The sequence below is a fragment of the Sceloporus occidentalis genome, unplaced genomic scaffold (genome assembly GCF_023333645.1).
Source record: "Sceloporus occidentalis isolate IW3139 unplaced genomic scaffold, rSceOcc1.0.p SCAF_4, whole genome shotgun sequence".
In the NCBI taxonomy this organism is placed as follows: domain Eukaryota; kingdom Metazoa; phylum Chordata; class Lepidosauria; order Squamata; family Phrynosomatidae; genus Sceloporus; species Sceloporus occidentalis.
The window spans coordinates 78,578,911-78,600,104 of record NW_028316984.1 but is presented as its reverse complement, the minus strand read 5'-3'; the positions used below and the strand labels follow the sequence as shown (position 1 = coordinate 78,600,104).

The following is a 21,194-nucleotide window of genomic DNA, read 5'->3' as shown; positions in this document are numbered from 1 at the left end:
GTACTCTGGCAGAGAAGGCTAAATGTCTCATGAAACTACAAATCCCAGAATTTAACAGCATTGAACCATGGCAGATTGGCAGTTAAAGCAGAGTCAAACAGCATCTGCAGTGTAGGTACAGCCTAGATGTGAACAACTTACAAGGTCTCTCTGTGTCAGTGTCAAATGTTAAAAATTTGAAGTCTTAAGGAAAGTTTCATGTGGAAGGCAAAATTCCCTTATTTTGCCCCCCTATGGCTACACCCCAGCCCCACCATCTTAGCTTCCCTGCTGTACTGTCACATTTCTACCATCACCAATCCTGTACTTAACCTCACTTGTCTGACATAGAAATGAATCCTGAAATATGTCACTTGTGAATGGAGTTCTATACAGACATCTCCTGGTGCATGGGTGTTTGGCAGTGGAACATGTTTCTTAACCAGTGTGACAACAAGGCTCCTCTCCATCTGTGCGTGACCATGTTAGGGGACCATCAGCAACAGTCTGCAAAGGATGAAAAGCCTGGCCTTCCCATTTCTTAGGTCAGCCTGTGAGATCAGCTTTGAGGAGAGGGTGAAGAGCAGAATGGCATGCCAAGGTGATGCAGAACCTGTGTTCAGAGGAAAGGTCAGGAGGCCAGGAGGACTGGCCTTTGTCCCTAGGCGAACAGAGCAGGCTAAGCGCAAAGGGCCACTCCAGTTTCTACAACCCCACACCACTGTTTGTTCTAGGCCTCAGAGATAAGGGGAGATAGAAGACAACAAACAAATCATGGAAGGACTGAGAATGTGTGCCTGGGGGTGGGGAGAGGGTGTTTATCCCCTACAAATGCCCAGTCATGGGGCCAAACAGTGGGGTTCCCATCACAAGGTCTGGCTTGCTTCTTCTCTGCTGAACCCCTCTGTAATAACAGGTTACAAAACAATGTTGTTGTCATAACTTTGTGCCCACTGTAGAAAGCAAATAAGCTGGGTGAGACCCATGTGTGGAATGGGCTGTATGCAGCAGTTTTTATGGGCCACTTCAAAGCCCAAGATGGCAAATCCAGCCAGTCACTCATTCTTGGGTTGTTAAGACTCCCAGATCTCATGCAAGTAAAATGCAGTCCCTGGAACAATAAATGCCAACACACAGCCTCTTCCTTTCATAGATGCTTCACCTTAATAGGACGTATCAAGAAGACCTTCCTTCGTCCAATAAACACACACACACACACAGCCCCTTTAAAGACAACTCCCACCTCCCTTGGACAGGAGCCTTGCTTATGCCTCTCAACCAGGTCCACAGGAAATTGTACTGGTGCACTGTACAGGTCCACAGGGAATTGGCACATACACCCCTGCAGGCCATACATGCCCTTGCAGATTATACCATTTTTACAATCTAGTTGCTGATTCCATGGGAGACCTGCACCAAAAGATCTCAGGAGGAAGAAGCCTCCTGCCTTTGGACTCACGCATGGTTCATTCATTACAGATTCCAGCTGGAACCAGCAGGTGTCAGTGTAGAGTTGCAAAGGGAAAGCTAATGGATAGCACCAAAAATGGGGTTTAATTCCCCCTTTACAAGGCATCAGAGAATTAAAGAGATAACAGGTCTATCTATTCCCCTGGGTAGCTATGACTATAGGGAGAGACATGCTCTGAAAGATCCCTCCACAAAAAGTGCTGCTTTTGCTGGCAGGACTAGGCAGGCAGTTATGGAGGCCCTGGTATTCAGACTGTTGTCTGTACCTTCAAGTTATTTCCAACTTATGGTGAACCTATCATGGAGTCTTCTTGGCAAGTTTTCTTCAGAGGGGTTTGCCATTGCTGTCCTTTGAGGTTGAGAGCATATGACTTGACTAAGTCGGTTTCCATGGCTGAGTGGGAATTGGAACCCTGGTCTCCAGCGTTATAGTTCAATACTCAAAGTGCTACACCATTTTTGTACTCTGTGTTCAGATAATGCCCCAAAATCTAATGGTGTGGGGCCTGCTTATGAAGAGAAAGAACATGACTTTCCTAACAGTGTCCAAAACTCTGAAGAAATAGCCAGCATATCTGCTTCTTTCCCACCATCTAAGGAACAGTCATAATGCAGAGAAGGACAAGCCCTGCACATGTAACTCGTAGCCTAGAGGCAAGTCTGGCCCTACCATTAGTTTGAGGTGGATGAGAACCACATTGTCCTATGTATGCCCTTGGGTGCAACTCCCATGATCCCATCATGTATACTTGCAAGAACAGAACCGCCTTGGCTGTTCTTCTTGTAAGGCAGTCATGATGAGTTGACTGTTCTGCTTGGAGTTCCCTCCTCTCCCCACCTATTTTGTGGACCTTACCAGATTCCCTGCAGCCTTTAAGCTGCTGTGCTCCCCTCTGCTTCAGTAAGCCAGTGCCACTCAAAGTTATGGTCCCTGGACTAATGCTGGTCCATGAGCCATTGGGTGCTGGTCTATAGAGAATTTCTGGGCCCGGGTGGGGGGGGATAAATAGCTGTAGCCAGTAGGCATAAATATGGTACCAGTCCCTGGCACAGTAAGAAAACAAATGTATGCCCCCCACATCAGATAGCCTGAGTGGAGTAGACCACAGTGTTTTGTCAGCAGTGATGAAATAAGGTCCATCTGTCAGTATGTTCAGCTTCTCTACTCAGAACAGCAGGGGCAGGATGAGGCAGGCATTTTGTCCTCAGGCAGCAAAATGTCTTGGGTCATCCCTGTCCAGGTGCAGATGGGGAGGGGGATCTGTGCCTTCCTTCCATTATTAAGCAGCATCCCCCAGTGTCAAGAGGAGATACAGGAAGGTCTTCCATCCTACTTTCACTACTCTTATTATGACCACCTACATTCAGACAGAAAGTTACCCAGTGGAAAGGGCAGGGAATTGTATACTGGCAGTCACAGAGGGAAGGGAAGAAATGGTTATTTACACTTCTGTATAGTGAAAGATGAAAATTAAGAACCAAATGGACCTTGGGGCTGGGTAAAAAACACTTTGTATACTGAGGAATGTTATCAAAGTAGACAATAATATTAATCTTTAAGCCAACATCTTTACCTCTCCCCTCTTTTTGCTTATTTTTGTTGAGCCTCATTTTACACAGCAGATCCCATATGAAGAAAGAGTGACAGTGTCAGTGGGGCTGTGAATCTGCTCTGGATTTTGGGTAGATCTTTCATGGAGCTATCCAAGGTATTGAAGCCTATATCCCAAATAGAAACTGACCCATGGATTGCTATGTTAAAATTCAGTCTACAACCAGGAGTGGATTCACTAGCCTACTGACATGGGAACCACCCACTCCCATTTCAAAAGCATATAAGAGCCACCTCTTATGGCTCCCTAGAGCTGTAAGAGTGCTTCTTGAATCACTCCTATTCTCCAAGGCTGGCATTTATGAGGAGGGGGCTGTCCCAAAAGGTATACTGGCAATCTTATCACCACAAATGGGAGCCATCTGTTTGGGTTGAAGTCTTAGTTCAACAGATGAGATACTAAAGGCAGCTGGCTAGCTTATGGGATAGAAGAAAGGCCGTGTGGCATAACCTAGTCCTCTAGCATCTTTCCACTGCCCACTATGCCAACATCTGCTGCTTCCTCACTCTGTGCAGTGTCATGGCTGGCCCTACTAGCCTTTCCTTGCTTGCAAGTCTGTCCCCACCCTATTTTTGCCTATCCTGCCCCATTGTCACTAATCATTTACTAATACCTGGTTTCCCACACACCCACATCATCATCACCAGAAAATATAAATGATGACTCTACATTATAGCAGCCTCCAGATAGGTTGGGCCACAATTCCCATCACTTCTGACCATTTGATTGGGACTGATGGGAGCTGCAGTTCTAAACACCAGGAGCACCACAAGTTGAGGATGGCCATTTAGTTTGCCTTAAAAGTGAGCACAGTCACAGTGTATCTCAGAGAGGGAAAGGTCTGAGGAGAACTAGTATGGGACAAAGCTTTTACCAGGGAGATCTGGGTTCAATGAGTGGGCAGTTCACAGTCTGTTCACCTACCTCACTGGGTTACTGTGAGCGGAGAAATGGACAGGGAAAACCCATCTGTTCTACCTGGAGCTCCTTGAAGGAAGAGCTGAATTTTCAAAATGATCCCAACTGATCCTTAAGAAAGGGGTAAGGAAGCATCAAGCTGCAGACCAAGAAAGGGATTGCATTACTTTTTTAATTTGTTTTGTTTTACTGTATGCTGCACCATGCAGATTGCCTGTGATAAATATTAAATACAATACAAAATAATACACAAAGAGGGATAAGAGTTTATATTGCTCAAACTCTTGGAAAACATATTTTAAAGGCTGCACCAACAGCAAGGCTATGAAGAAATCACTGATACTTCTACTTGTTGCCCAGAAAAGCAAGAAGTACAATTCCACTGCCGTAACACCGGCTAAGATGTCCACATCCTTTGCTTCAGAAAGCAAAGCTTGGCATTTAATCTCTTAGCAACACAGGACATAGCAGGAAACCCAGAAAGCAGACACATAACATACCTCAGGATCAGGTGACTTTGAAGTGCTTGGAAGATCTAGTATCCTGACTGAGCTGGTTGATGCTGTCTAAAGCTGAGCATAAACAGTGTGCTGGAAAGTTTCAGCACTACATGCTTAGAGTACTGTGACTCCACTTGAACTGCCATGGGTCCACCCTATGGATTTCTGGGATTGGCAGTTTCATGAGGTACTAGCAATTCACTTTAGACCAGGAGTGAGAAATGAGGGGACCTCCAGATGTAGTTTAAACTTCAACTTGCAGCATTTGTCTTTATTGGGTTACATAGGCTAGGGATGCTGGAAGTTGTGGTGCTTGGATGATGGAAGGTCTGGAAGTCTGCATGATTCCCACACTTAGTATACTAGCATTTGAGCTCCCTAGCAGAGACAATTCCAAGTATCTCACTAAATTCCAAATCTCCTTACAACGGAGCCACTACAATACAAAGAGAACTGTACAGAGAGAACTGGCCTCTTGTATATGAGAACTAGAACCCTTTTCCCATCACATCTGTTGGTGGGGATGGGGGTGGGAATTAAAGATCTACAGCAGACCAAGCACAAGACACACTTGTTCAGAAAGAGATATCTAAAAGAGATGAGGCTGGGTTTGGTCTTACGATGGCTCCCAGCAGGCCAAGCATAGCACTGCCAGACTTTGGCTCAAGGAGCAAGGAAAAGGAAGCCACAGTGGGTGGAGAAAGGTGAGGCAGCCATGGCTGGGCCTTATCTGAGCTCAGGCACCCCGAGCAAACAGAGACTGAAATTCTTGAGAAAGATGGAACGATAAGGGCAGGTGGGTGGAATCCCGTTGCCCAGGGAAATGGGGACCCTTGGACTTAATGAAACTCACTCAAGAGCAGTAAGAAACCAAGAGGGAAGAGGAGAGCAAAAGGAAGTGGGGAGGCACACTCTAAAACTGAGCAGGGACCCCACCCTTTGTCAATGCTCAGGTGCTGCTGTTCTTTTGAACCCCAGCATGCTCTAGATCCCCTCCTTCCCTGCATTCACTGGTCCCCTTGGAATCATAGGAGGAGAAAGCGGGGGGGGGGGGGGATTTACTGCAGTTTTGCTTCTGCTTGGATATCATGCTGCTGTTTGTGTGTGCTTGTGTTTCATTGAGAGTATACCTTCCAGCTGTCTCTATTTGACAAGGACAATCTTTCATCCCACTTTTTCAGCTGTTCTAACATGGCCCAGTTTCTCTCTCCTCCCCCTACGCTTTCCCCCTTTGTCCTCAGCTTACTTCAGTTGTTGCAAACTGAGTTCACAGTTCACAAGTAGTTTGCACTAAGTCAGTTCAGGATGAGAGAAGGGAGTGGAATTTTACCCTTCCCAGAAGTCTCAAGCAAAAGGAAAGTGCTACAGCCTCTCCTAATTTGTGTGTGGTTTCTCATTAATAAATCTTATCAGCTACATCAGGGGTAGGCAACCTTTTTGAGCCGGGTGCCGGGTTGCTGTCCCTCAGGCAACTGGGGGGCCGAAGCCAAAAAATAAATAATTAAATATTTTTTTAAAAATGACCTCCCTCCGGAGAGAGAGGTCTGGCGGAGGAAAGGCCACCAGGGAGGCCAGGGGGGCGGCCCGCCAGGCCCTGGGCTCCCTCAGGGGCCTTTCCTCCACCAGACCTCCCTCCGGAGAGAGAGGTCTGGTGGAGGAAAGGCCGCCAGGGAGCCCAGGACGGTGGCCCACCAGGCCCCGGGCTCCCTCAGGGATCCTTCCTCCGCCAGACCTCCCTCCGGAGAGGTCTGGCGGAGGAAAGGCCGTCAGGGAGCCCAGGATGGCGGCCCGCCTGGCCCTGGGCTCCCTCAGGGGCCTTTCCTCCACCAGACCTCCCTCCCGAGAGAGAGGTCTGGCAGAGGAAAGGCCGTCAGGGAGCCCAGGACGATGGCCCACCAGGCCCTGGGCTCCCTCAGGGATCCTTCCTCCGCCAGACCTCCCTCCGGAGAGGTCTGGCGGAGGAAAGGCCGTCAGGGGGCCCAGGACGGCGGCCCGCCTGGCCCTGGGCTCCCTCAGGGGCCCTTCTTCCTCCAGACCTCCCTCCGGAGAGAGAAGTCTGGCGGAGGAAAGGCTGTCAGGGAGGCCAGGGGGGCGGCCCGCCAATCAGCGGCAATCGGCGGCAGGACCGGGCTGAGGCTGGTGCTAAGGCCTTGGCGGGCCGGATGCGGCCTGTGGGCCGTAGGTTGCCGACCCCTGAGCTACATTCTGATGTTGCTTGGCCATGAATGTCCTGGTTTTCATCTGTGACGCGTTGGAAGGAATGTGAGAGACATCCCATGATCAGTTACTTCGTGCAACAATCTTCATAAGTTTAGCATTGTTATTTTTGCTATATGCCTCAGGGCTGACTCTAACTTGTGACAACCCATTCTTATAGGTATTTATTGACAAGATGTATAGGGGGTTCCATTGCTTTCCTATGAGACCGAGAGAGTGTGATTTTTCCAGTGGTCACCTAGTGGCTTTCAAAGGCTGAATGGAGATTCATACCCTCTTCTCCTGGTAGTCAAATCTGCACAAACCACTAAGTGGCAACCTATATTTCTAGTTGGGCCATGGCAGCAAACCTCTTTCTCTGAGTTGTTTTTTAAGTGTGAGCTGCACAAAGGGGTTTGGAAGAAACATGCAGTCCACAGTTTGCATTTTGGCATCCCTGGGTAATATATAGATGAATTTGCATATATAAAAAGTTTCCTTCCTTCAAGTAATGACAAGCACCCAGAAATGGAGAGGAAGGAAGTGGGAGGCAAGCTCCTTACTGAAAGCTGCCCTGATATTGTCTCTCTCACACTCACTCTCTCTCTCTCTCTCTCACACACACACACACACACATCTCTAGAATGACTGAAGAAAAAGGGACTGCATGGAACAATGTGATGAATAATATCATCTGACAGGAAATATTAAAGGTTGACATCCCTCATTATGTGAACCTGCAATGATCCAATGGGAAAGTACTTTTTTGGACTACAGCTTCCATAATTCCAGCAAGGCCATTAGGAAGATTCTGGGAGTTGCAACCTTCCAAAAAGGAACTTTCCTAAACTACTGACACAAAGAGAGAACCAGGAACAGCAGGCAATGTGTTAATAAAAGGACATAGCTGTTCCTTTCACCATATGCCACTTTATGGGCTTCAGGTCTAAAGTGGGATAGAGACTCCCTTATTGATTTATTTATTATAACATGCTAGTTATATACCTCTGGCATATTCTCTGTAATGGGAGCCCTGTTGGGAATCACAGAGCTCCCAAGGCCTGTTACCAAGGACAATTATGGGATATTTCCTAGGGGGGAGTCCTGGCCATGGACCAACCTTATTATTGGCAGAGGAGGGGAGGCATTGGCCCCAAGCACTCACTTTTTGGATATCAAGAAGGGTAGCAAACTATCATTATTATTAATTAGTTTCATAGTTCACCAAGTATTAAAGACTGGAGTTTTGGACCATTTATTATTCAGATTCTATCCAAGAATCTAAGAATTAGTGAGATGACATCAGATAATGGAACATGTTCCAAGCTGTGCCACTTTTTGTAATTTTATTAATATATTCATTTTTTTTTGTAATTACAGAATGACAGTTTTGTATCTATTATTGTTGTTATTGCTGCTACGAGTGCTTTTTTTTTTTACTGTGGCCCCATGCATCTCATGGGCTGACTTTGGGTTTGATGCACTTTGGCATAAGTGGGTGGAGTGTTGTGTGCTGCTCTGCCTCAGGCAACAAAATGTCTTGCTCAGGCCCTGAGCATGCCATGGGCAAAGCTTACCTGCCTACTGCTTGATTTGGCTCACCTTGGCACACTTTAGCCAGGTAGATACCCCAGTGACACCAGGCAAGAGTGCTGATTCAGGGAGGCCTCTGGTTTAATTCTGGAGCCTCACCTGGATCATAATCCAAAAGCAGGCAGGCAGGCAGGCAAGCAAACCAACCCTGCTGACCAAGAAGGACACAGAGCCTCCTCCTTATCTGCATTCCTGGCGCCCACAGGCATTTCCCCGGTGATACCAAAGAGCCCTACATAACTTGAGGTCCCACACCACCCCTCCTCCCCACCCTTAGTGTCACCATCCCAGTTTCCTGCTCCAGCAGCAGGCAAGCCTTGTGGAATTTACAAGAGGGAATCGTCCACTGTGTAAGCATCTCAGTCATGCTTGTGTCAACATCTCCACAATGTTTCTCAGCAGCACTCACCTTGCTCAAATACCCTCCCAACGACCCTGGCCTGTGGGGAGAAGGGGGAAATTGAGGAATGGCGGCTGTGGTTGGGGGAGGGCAGGATGGATGGATGGAAAGAGAGAAAAGCAGGCCCTATCCAGTAGCAAAGTGAAGAATGGTTTTAGTTTCTAGAGTCTTCCAGCCAGATGGCTCAGGGATTCAGAGAAAAATAGTCTAGAGAAATAACTACTACAAGCTCTGATACAGCTGGTTGGTGTGAGAACAAGAACTTGCAAGACGGCACAGAGACCACTGTTTTAGATCACTGTGATCATTCCACATTAGCTGCCCTCTCTTTGGAATGAACACTTAGTGCAAGTGGCACTAAGTGTTCATTCCAAAGCATTAAATGGACCCAAGTCTTCCTGTACTCCTCAGCTCCTACCTCTTCAAAGGTGCTTGCCAGTCTTGAGATGACCATGTTGATGTAAGTATTGCAAGGTGGTGAAGAGAAGAAAAACTTGCTTACATTATAAAATACAGTATTTCTAACTTATATCACATCTTGATCATTTTTTGTAAAGCCCGCTAATCTTACAAAACAGCAGGGTTTACAAAAATGCTCTTAGTGTTTTTGGATAACACTTCTTGTGAAACACTCTTAGTGTGAAATCAATCAATGATTTAATTACTTATTTAATTCATTAGGCAGGATATGTAGTAATCAATCTCCCAATGCCTGCTGAAACAAACAAAATTTACAAGCCTGCGGAAAGACACAAGGAGGGTGCCAGGTTAACCTCTCTGGAAATTGAGGTCTAGACTCTAGGAGCAGCCACTGAGAAGACCCTCTCCCATGTTCCCACCACATGTACCTGTGGGAGAGCGAAAAGGACTTTCCTAGTACCTGTTCAACTTATATGAGGTAAATATACAAAGAGCAGGTTTAGACTTAGAAGATGGAGGAGTGAAGATAGAAGGAAGGAATATCAACAATATAAGATATGTGGTTTACACCATATTACTAGTGGAAAGTATCATAGACTTGCAACAATTACTAAGGAAGGTCAAAGAAGGAGTGCAAAGGCAGGCTTACTGATGAACATAAAGAAATAAAAAATAATGACCACTGAAGAACTACAACCTAGGCAATGAGGAAATCAAAATAGTTAAAGAATTCCCATACCTTGGATCAAACGTTGATCAGAATAAAAAATAAAAAGGCTAGGAATGGGAAGGGCAGCTATGGAAGAACTAGTCAAGATCCTAAAGAGTAAAGAAAGTTGAATTGTCCAAACCATTGTTTTCCCCATCACCATGTAATAATAATAAATAATAAATTTTATTTCTACCCCGCCCTTCCATGGAAATGATCAGGGCGGCTTACAAAATTTATAAAAACATTTCAATACAGGATTAAAAATTCAATATAACAGTTAAAATCATTACTACAAAAAACAGGAACAGGAAACAGTAAAATAGGAAAATACACATATCAGGGGCAGAAGAAAAATGCAAAAAAGTTCCATCGATCCAGGGTCAGAAGGGAAAAAAGGGGCAGGAAGAATAGACAAACAAATTAAGGTGGGAAGGCCAGCCGGAATAGATATGTTTTCAGCTGTTTTTTAAAAACAGCTAATGAGGTGGCGGAGCGAAGCTCTGCAGGGAGCTTATTCCAAAGTAAAGGGGCAGCAGTAGTAAAAGCCCTCTGTGAGGTCCGGGTAAGGTTAGACCTAGGGACCTCCAACAATTTAGTCCCGGATGTTCTGAGTGTGTGGGGTGGATTATATGGGGAGAGGCGGTCCTCCAAGTACCCTGGGCCCAAGCCATTTAGGGCTTTATAGGTCAAAACCAACACCTTGTATTGAGCTCGGAAGCGAATAGGCAGCCAGTGAAGGTCTTTTAAAATAGGTGTTATATGGTCCGACCTGGAGCTACCAGCGACCAATCTGGCTGCCATGTTCTGCACCAATTGCAGCTTCCGAGTTTGGTACAAGGGTTGCCCCATGTAGGAGGTGGACAGTGAAGAAAGCGGATAGGAACAAAATAAATTCATTCGAGATGTAATGCTGGAGAAGAGTGATGAGAATACCATGGACAGCCAAAAAGACAAACAAATGGGTCCTTGAACGGATCAAGCCTGAAATCTTGCTGGAAGCCAAGATGATGAAATTGAGGCTGCTGTACTTTGGCCACATCATGACTCATTAGAAAAGACAATAACGCTAGAAAGGTAGAAGGTAGTAAAAAGAGAGGAAGACCACATGTCAGATGGATAGACTCAATTAGGGAGGCCACGGGCATGAATTTACAGGACCTAAGCAGAGAGGTCAAGGACAAGGGGTCTTGGAGATGTCTCATCCATAGGGTTGCCATGAGTCAGGGCTGACTCGAAGGCAGTTAACAACAACCAACAGAAGATCTGAAAACATGGACTAGTTTGTATGGGAGAATACACTAATTCAAATATGCTTGACCTGTGCCAAGTTTGATGGAGGGACAACTTTTTTATTTGGATGGCAAAGCCCAAAGCTACACTCTTTGGCCTAATCCAGCCCATGGAAACTGGAGCCCAGCCTGGTGGAGGCTCAAAGAGACACTCTTCAAGATGTTTCAGCTCTTGCTCTGAGGATCTAAGAAAATGCTTTAGAACAAGCAGCCCACAAGCCATAGCACAGTAGAATCCTCCCAGTAGGAATCTAGATCTATTTTATTCTTTGCAGGGTTTATATAAACTCTACAGTCAATGAGCTCCTTACTCAGACAATAGAGGTGGACAACTGTGGCATATCTCAGAGCCAATTTTCTATCCCTCAACCCTTCAGGGACTTCAGAAATTATTTAAAATATAAAACAAAATGAGGATTGGGACAGAAGTCAGTTTTTGGATTTGAAAAATGGGTTGGTTCTGAGGGAGGCCACGGCCTATTTAAAAGATGACATGCTGGCAATGAAAACTTCTGGGACACAATCCTTTTTTAGCCCAAAACGACAGTCTGGGAAGGATGGAAGGATCAATAACTAGAAAAACAGCCTAAAAGCCCCCCAGACACCACAACAAATTGGTCAGAAGGTCATTTGTTCGGATGGACACCAATTTTAAGTGAGTGGGGGTTTTTATCATAGTGTAGACAACCCCTAAGTCTTAGAGTACATATGGATGATCCTATCTTTATTATGCCAGCAATAAACCATTATCTAAATCTCTATTAATAAACACAGTGAAGCCCTGTTAACAAATGATCTGACCATATATCTTACTTAAAAGTCAGGGCATCATTCTACCATGAGTACAACAAGGAAATGAAGGGTGCACGCCTAGCCACACTTCCCTGGGAGTAAACTATATTTGAACACAGTGAACATAAGTAAATATGTAGAAACTTGTGCTACATGGCTTCAATCATAATCATACTTCCTATACAGTAAAGCCCACTGAAGTCAGAGCAGCCGAATGGCATGTTATGTTAGGAAACCTGATGTTTCCATAATACTATTTGCATATAATGATAATATATCAGTAGAGGGTTTTGCAAGAGAGAATCAGTAAGCAGCAGGGAGAATATTTAACTCTCCCTTAGCTAACTGTGCCTCCCTTGCAACTCTTTCACCCAGGCAAATTTTTCCTGGTGGTGTCCACCTATATTTTGAACTGGGTGGGTATCATGCAGGCCTCTAGAAGATGTTGGTCTGTAAATTTCAGCAGCTATAGCCTTAATCATCGCTGGTGAGGAATGCTAGATGTTGTAGCACAACAGCACTGAAGAGCAATGTGATCCTGAGCCCAATCTAGAGAAAGAAAAGAAAAAACTTGGGAAGGGATCTAAACATCCCCATCCTGTTTCTGATTCTTTCCCCTAAGTATTATCCTAGATACTGTATTAATATGGATTGGAAGGCATTCACATTATGTTGTCCCAATCTCAGTGGAACTGTTACTCTTGAGTAACTCTATACGGGATCACAGTTGTGTAAATATGTGTAAGGTAGTTTTTCCCCTACCCTAGGGGTGGACAACTAGAAATGAAACAGTGTCAGCTGCTGTGAAAGCCTCAGAGCCCAAGCGTAAAAAGTTACTTTTAGGGCTGGAGCTCCCAGAATCCCATGGCCATGCTGGTTGTGGATTTTGGGAGTTGTAGTCCATACTGGTGTATCAAGCAAAAAGGAGACAGCAGTATTTCCAAACAATTCGTTTTATTTTATTATTTTTTGCCTAGGACTGCTATATGTACTTCCCACAGGAAGGAAGTCTCATGAAGTTCAGTTTACAGAGGGATCTTGAAGCACCTATATGATTAACTGTGGCTGCATCCGCACTGCAGAAGTAATCCAGTTTGACATCACTTTAACTTCCATGGTGCAATACTATGAAATTCTGGGAACTGTAGTTTGTTGTGGCACCAGAGCTATCTGACAGAGAAGGTTAAATGTCTCACAAAACTGCAATTCCCAAAATTCTATAGCATTGAGCCTTGGCAGTTAAAGTAGTGTCAAACTGGATTATTTTTGCAGTCTGGATGCGGATGCGGCCTGAGTGAAAGAAGTTGTAGCATAAGCTTTTGTAGACTTCCTCAGGTGAAGTTCAGTGTAATTTACTTCCAAGTAAACTTTCATAAGATTGAACTATGAAACTTTAAACATGTATCTATTTTGCCTTATCATATCACCCAGCTTGTAAATGTCCTTGGGGCCTCTTACAATATTAAAAACTGAATACAATAAATATCCAAAACAGTAATTAAATTATTAAGTTATTAAAACATCAACACTGAAACTGACAACACAAGCAAGAAACTGAAGTTTAAATATTTGCCAAAATAAGAAGATTTTAACTGGGCGTCTAGGTGCCTACAATGTTCAGGGTATGGGCACCTTCTGCAGTTCCTGGGAAATTCTGTGCAATTGAAATAAGATGTCTAAAATGGGATGGTTCCAGTGTGTAGCCTCACTAATGTCTTCTGCATTAATGTGAAGTGTTTGGACTGCTTTCAAAGGGCATCATACACATGCAACACACTGCAGTACTGCAACTATGAGGCAGCCACTGTATGGATAGTTGCAATCATGTTGTCTGTGCTCAAGTGGCCCCAAAGCATGATTGACAAAAGGTGTTCTGTATTACCAAAGCTACTTGGACCTTTTAGGACAGAATGGGATCTATGAGAATGCTACTTCACCCCATATATGAATCAGCTCCTTCCAGGAGAGTCTGTGCAACTCCACTTAGAGCAGGGTTGAACCCCACTTCACCTCAAAAAGGAACTACCTACAGAGAGTATCTCTGCCTTCTAAGGATTCAGTCTCACTTTGGCCTTCATCCAGCCCATTACAGAGTCCAAGATCAGGAAAGTCATAGCCTCACCTACATCCAGTGAACTGGAGAGACATCCACATACTAGGACACCTCACTTCATTCCCTCCAGAGTTCAGACAAGTGGGTTGGTCTAGAGATTAGAGGGAAGAGAGAGCAAAAGGAGTCTCCACAGAACAAAGCAAGCATCCTCCAGCGTCAGGATTCAGGGGTTCATAGAGGAGAAGAGCCACTGAAAAAACAATACCTGCCAACACTCAAGTCAGACAACCTTCCCAATAATTGTGAAAGTCACCAAGAGAACCACAGGGATGTGTGCACAGGCATCTTCTAGTAAAGGTCACTCCCTAGCATGATGCAAGCAACCTTCCTTCCAAAACCAGGTCTGAACCCCATGGAATTGATTCCAGATACTCAGTATCATCCACCAAATTGATAATCACCTTTTTTCTCAGTCACTTGCAATACTGGCCACTGATCTGAAATTATTAAGGTCTTTTGGATCCATATGGAGAGATTGAATTGCACTCTGTTTTTAAAAAAGCAGTGGTATTATGATTATGATTATTATGATTATTAGAGAGCCAGAACCAGTATGGGATTAGTGGTTTGAGTGTTGGGCTATGATTTTGGAGATCAGGGTTCGATTCCTTGCTTAGCCATGAAATCCACTGGGTGACCTTGGGCAAGTCACACTCCTTCAGCCTCAGAGGAAGGCAAAGGCACACTTGTTCTCTGAACAAATCGTGCCAAGAAAACCCTGTGATAGTTTTTTGCCTTAGGGTCATCATAAATCAGAAATGATTTTAAGGTACACAAGAACAAGAAAACAACTAAAAACGCTTAAGTAAAAACATAACAAGAAGAAATTGCTAAAAATATAATAAAATAATACAATTAAAACCAATGAAAGCATAGCCGATGAAAATAAAAATAAAGATCAGCAGAACAGCACACTATTAAACCCCCCTTTAGTTAGTTTCCCAACAGTCTGTGGGAATAGCTTGGTGGAAGGAAAGCAATGCGAGAGCAGTCTAGCTAGGAAGAGAGTTCTAGAGCCAGGGTCTCCACTTAAAAGGTCCTCTCCCATGTTCCCACCAGACATGCTTGTTAGGGTGGCAGGACTAAGGGAAGGGACTCCTCCCAAAGGCTTTGGAGCTCAATCAGTCTTTGGACACAAGCCATATAGGGCTTTGTAGGTGAGAACCACCATTTCAAATTGTGCTTGGAAACAAAGTGGTAAGCCAGTGGAGATGTTGTAACAAGGATGTTGTGGGCTTCCTTTAACCAGCCCTGATCAATAGCCTGGATGTAGCTTTCAGCATTCTTCAGAGCCACCCCACTCCACCACTACACAGAGCACATTTAAGTAACGTCAATGGGATTTAACTAACTAGTCAGCCACTCCTCAGAAAAGTGTTGCTGAGTTCCTAGGTCTACATCCTCAGAGCAGCCCTCCTGATTGTACAAAGCCACACTGGGAAGAAGCAAGAGTTCAGCTGGTGGGCTTGGGAAGTTATTTTCCCTACCCAAGATCAGACTGGCTGGGGACTCCCTGAGTTGAGTTTTGACTCCTGTTTGATTTGTGCAGTATGCTTGGCTCACTTGTGTCCTCTGGGCGTGTTTTACCAGGCTATGCCTATTCCTTGTCCTACAGGTACTTCTGGCACAGTACACTTTGAACAGTCCTGCTATGCTGGCACTCAAGCTCCATCATGTCATCTGACCTTATGCTGCATTTTTCTTTTATTACAGGTTAACTGAGTAGGAATAACATTAGAAAGGTGATGGGCAATACATCTCCCTCCGCAGGTTGGCAAATGGTAACTCTCATCATTCTGCAGAACCAATGGTCATGAATGATGAGATCTGTACTCCAGCAAGAACTAGATAACCCACATTGTCCTGTCCTGCCTTAGAAGGACATGAGAAACAACCTATTACATCAAGCTAGTGTTCCCTCCAGCCTGGTAGTATGAAAAATAGAGCCAGCATGGTATGGTGTCTGGGAGACCAGGGTTCAACTCCCCATTTGGCCATGGGATCCCACTTGGGCAAGTCACACTGTCTTAGCCTCAGAGGAGGGCAAGAGCAAACTTGTCAAGAAAACCCAATCATAGCTTTGCCTTACATTCACCATAAGTTGGAAGTGACTTGAAGGCATACAACAAATATGAAAAATTCATGAGGTCAGCATAAGTCAACAGGCAGCTTGAAAGTGCACATATGCAGTATTCACAAACAGTGCACAGCAAAAATAGCCTCTGCTTGTTGCTAATCTGATAATAAGAGAGACAAAACAGCCTTTGCAATCCAAAATTAAGAGCGTTTCCCTCTGGTAGCTAGCAGCCACCACTGGCCACAATCTATCAATAGGCCACTGACCAGTTTCTGGCAGACCAGCCATCTAGCCTAACCCCATGGGGATTTTTGCAAAGAATGCTGAGCTTGATCAATTTTGGTCTGATTCAGACAGGCATTTCTTGTATATGTCTATTTTTAAAAAATTTACATTTTATTATCAAGCCTTTCAGGCTAGAAGTCCATGTCGGCTGCATACACCGTTCCTTTCTCCAACTTCTTCTGTGTTCATGATAAGTAAAGGAACTCTTTTTTTAAAAAAAATATTGGTCATTTTCAAAGTATGGCTTTCCTTCTAGTACAATTATCCAAAATGTTGGTTTCTCCCATTCTCATGTCCAGTATTTGGGTGTGACTATACCCCCCAAAGCATCCAGCCTGCTGAACAACCTGCTCAGAGGATTCCTAGGACATCACATGAAGCCTGAGATCCTATACATACTTAAAATAAAGGGAGCCCCACTAAACCTGATGAGATTTACTTGTGAATAGAACCATTTAGGATCACACTGTAATGGTGCAGATCTGAACACACTAAACAGGGAGCAAGTCCCATTGAACATAGTGGAATGTACATCCGAGTAAGATATAGGATAGCATTGCTGATCTACAAGTGGCAGTCTGCCTACTCTGGAATAGCTACTTGTGGTACTTTGGGGCAAATAAGCCAATAGGAAAATCTGTAATTTGATCTCTGGATAAAATGAGTCCTCCAATGATTAAAGGGTCAGAGGAAAGACAGGGGCCAAAATTGTTTCTAGAGGGAGAAAATTGTCTGATTGAGAGACAAGGCTGCTGCCACACTGCAGAATTAATGCAGTTTGACACTGCTTTAACTCTCATGGCCCCATCCTATGGAAGTATAGGATTGGTTGTTGTGGACATCAGAGCTCTCTGTCAGAGAAGGCTAAATATCTTACAAAACTACAAATCCCAGAATTCTAAGGCATTGAGCCACTGCAGTTAAAGCAGTTTCAAACTGCATTGATTTTACAGTGCAGATGCACCCTAAAATAAGAGTATCTCCAGAGGGCAAAGCGCAGGAGAAAGGAATTAAAGGTCCTGCTCCCAGCTTAAAACAATATCTGCCCCATCTTTGAGCACAGCCTAGAAAAGTGACTTGCTGCCTAATATCTTCTTCAAATATTACTGGAAATGAGTTACTCCACAGTTGTGTAAACCAAGACAGAATGTTTTTATCCTAAGACTTCACAGCTGGAAATTAAATATCAGAGTAAGCTGGTGTGAAAGTCCTCAAGTCCAAGCTTGGAAATGTTACTCTTTGGAGTATAGCTGCCAGAATCTTGTGGCTATTGGGTTCCTGGGAGTTACAGTCTTTAAAAAGGAACTCTCCCTGCCTTTGAGGAAGGCATGGCACCCAACCGACACCGGTTGTTCTTGGCAGCTGGAAGATGCACCTCCTGTTCTATCCAATATCCAAATGCATCCCCCCTCAAAGAGTATGCCCTCAATGTGGAGCCAGTTGGTAGAGAGCTGGGTAAGGATGGAGAGGAAATCCCAGTATGAAATCCTGTCTTAGGTCCAAAACACACTGCAGAAATCATCCAGTTTGAGACCTCTTTAACTGCCCTGGCTCAGTGCTAGGGAATCCTAAGAACTGTCGTTTATTGTGGCACCAGAGCAATCTGGCAGAGAAGGCTCAATGTCTCACAAACACTACAAATCCCAGCATTCCCTAGCACTGAACCAGGGCAGTTAAACCGGTCTCAAACTGGATGATTTCTGCAGTGTGTTTTGGACCTTAGTCCCCAGGTTCCTCCCGGGAAAGAATCTGTTGTCCCCCAGAATCTAAAATACACATTGCGGTGATCAGTTTTTGTTAGGCCAACAAGATCACCTTCTGTTCCCCACCAGATTTTTCTTTTTTCTTTGTCTGATGAAGAAACCAGTGTGCTTTGAAAGGTAGCACAACTCTTTTTGCACCTTATGGTTGGCTTAATAAAACTATCACCACAATATCTCTTTTGGGTTTGGGGTTTTGTTTCATGGTGAATACCGCTCCCTATAGTGGTCTGAGCATTGGACTACGACCCTGGAGACCAGGGTTTGAGTCTCCACTCAGCCTTGGGCGAGTCACACACTCTCAGCCCAGAAATCCTGCCTGACAGGTTTACCTTAAGGTTGCCATGAGTCAGAAAAGAAGGCACACGACAATGACAACAACTGCTACCTGTACATAGGTTTCTGCATTAAAGTTGTGATGTGTGCCTCTTCTTCTTCCTCCTCCTCCTCCTCGCTCTCTCAGAGAAAGAGAAAGAGAGTGTGTCCATGAGTGTAATAAAAGAAGACTCTGGTCTAAAACACATTGCAATAATAATCCACTTTGGAACCGCTTTAACTGCCTGGGCTCAATGCTAGGGGATCCTGGAGACTGTAGTATTTGTGAGACACTGAGCCTTCTCTGTCAGAGAGCTCTGGGGCCACAGTAAACTACAATTCCCAGGATTTCCTACTACCGGACCAGGGCAGTTAAAGCATTCTCGAACTGAATTATTTCTGCAGTGTGTTTTGGACCTCAGTTATTCTTCTAAACCGGTTCACCAGCCCTTTAAGGCCATGCAGTGGCTCTGGTGTGCTGCGCAACCCTGTCCCCATGTCTACAAATGACAGTCTGCAGAGAGAGCTTGCGGCACCTTTGAGGCTAACTGTAAGGAAGAGGTTGGCAGCATGAGCTTCTCTAGACTTCAGTCTCCTTCCTCAGGTGCATTTGGCACATCTTGACACGGATGCCAGCACCACCCAGTCCTCCCAATCCCATCCCAGGAAAGAGAATATAGGATCAGCGCCTCAAGCGCAGACGTTTCCCAGTCTTTGAAGGTATAAGGGGAGTGATTCTTCTCCTTCGGCAGTGATTTGTGAGATAGGAAGAAGCAGAGAGGAAGCTGAGAAGGCATCTTTGTCCTTTAAGACTTGAGGACGAAGAGGCGATCCCCCAAATATTTCAGCCTTCTCCCCTCCTGCCTTGTCCCGCCCTGGGAAGCCTTGGCAGCCCACTGGATCCAGGCGCATCTGCCGGATCGGGACCCAGGAGGAAGCGCCTGTCCTCCCCGTCCCTAAAACGGCTGCCTTGGGCTTGCAGGGGATGCCAAGCTCGGAGGGAAGGAGGCAGGGAGCGGGAGGGGAGGTTGTGTAGGGAATAAAGGGGGACCTGGGCACGCTCCTCGCCAAGAAGAGCCCCTAGGCCGGGCAGAAACTAGCCCCATCGGACTCGCAAGCGGCTCTCCTTTCTTCCGCAGAGGAGGCACCGGCAGCCAGGGAGGCAGCCAGGGAGGCAGGTGCTGCCCACAGCTGGGACGGGCACCCTGGTGCCCGGCTTCAGCAGCAGGTGCCCAGCCCAAAGGGAGCCTCTCGTTCCCCTTCCTTCCTTCCTTCCTTCCTTCCTTCCTTCCTTCCTTCTCCCTGCTCAGCACCGGGCAGCTGGGTGGGTGAGGAGGGGGCACCAGAGGGAGGGAGCCTCGGGGAAGGGGCCTCCGGGCTGCCCAGGAGGAGAGGGGTGCCCACCGCCCAACCCACCCCGCGGAGCCAAGAGGCAGGGCGCGACGCTGGGGCGGCCTCTGCCCGGTGCCTGGTACCTAGCGCCCGGTGCCCAGTGTCCAGTGTCTGGTGCCCGGTGCGTACTGCCCAGTGCCTGATGGCCAGTGTGGCCGGTATTTGGTACCCAGTGCCCGGTGCCTAGTGGCCAGTGCCCTGTGCCCTGTGCCCGGTGTCCGGTACCTAGTACCCAATGCTTAGTACCCAGTACTCAGTGCCTAGCGCTCAGTGCAAGGTGCCCGGTGTTTGGTGTCCAATGCCCAGTGTCTGGTGCCCAATGCCTAGTCCCCAGTTCCTGGTGCCTAGTGCTCAGTGTCTCATTCATTTCCCGGTTTCAAGTGCCTGGTGCTTGGTGCCCAGTGCCCAGCTCCTAGTGCTCAGTGACTAGTACTCAGTGCCCGGTGCTCAGTGTCCAGTGCCTAATGCTCAGTTCCCGGTGCTTGGTGCCCAGTGTCCAGTACCCAGTGCCCAGTGTTCCATGCCTGAGTTCCCGGTGCTTGGTGCCCAGTGCCTAGTGCTCAGTGACTAGTACTTAGTGCCCGGCTCCTAGAGTGCTTAGTGCCTAATGCTGAGTTCCCGGGCTCGGTGCCTAGTGCTCGGTGCCCTGGGGCTGCCCACCTGGGTCATGAGCCGGTCCGCGCCGGTGTTCTCCTCGTCCTTGAAGATGATGTCCGGGTTGTAGTTGGGGGTGAGCTCCTTGAAGCGCTCGGAGTTGCGGGCGATCTTGCCCTCGTACCTGCCGCTGGCGCCCAGGGTCTTCTCGGGGACGTTGGGGCTGAACTGCTTGTAGGCCAGCGGCACCAGCTTCCGCGGAGGCCGCCGCCGGCTGCCCACCACCCTCCCGGGCCCGCAGCCCCGCACCAGCGCCGCCGCCCAGGCCAGCAGCGCCAGCCCCAGCAGCGCCAGCCCCGGGCCCGCCCTCATGGCTCCCGGCCCCGGCCCCGGCCCCCCTCAGCGGCCAGGAGGGCCACGGCGGCGGCGGCGGCGCCTGCGGACCGGGCACAGGGCAGCCTCGCCCGCGGCCATGCGGGGGGCAGGTGGCTGCTCCTCCGGCCCCGGCTCTGCCTTGGCTCCAGCTCCTGCTCCTGCTGCTGCTGCTGCTGCTGGTGGTGGTGCTCTGCTCTGGGCTGGCGGCGCAGGAGTGAGCCCCGCAGAGGGGAAATGGAAGAGATCCGGGACCGGGGACCGCCAGGACCGCACCCAGCCCGCGCCCGGCCCTCCTCCTCCTCCTCCCTCTTCCTCCTCCTCCTCCTCCTCCCTTGACACTCTTCCAGGGAGGGAGGGAGGGAGGGAGGGAGGCAAGGAGAGCCCGCCCCGCCCGCCTCACC

General features: G+C 47.0%; 1 protein-coding gene across 1 annotated transcript in view; it reads right to left on the bottom strand.

Moving 5' to 3' along the window:
• The window catches only part of IHH (Indian hedgehog signaling molecule), a 37,156-nt gene extending 16,366 nt beyond the window's left edge, over window positions 1-20,790 (bottom strand). The window contains exon 1 of the mRNA XM_089520405.1: window positions 20,485-20,790. Within this exon, the coding sequence (XP_089376531.1) occupies window positions 20,485-20,790 (306 nt within the window). The remainder of the gene's footprint in view (window positions 1-20,484) is intronic.
• Window positions 20,791-21,194: the final 404 nt, after the last annotated feature.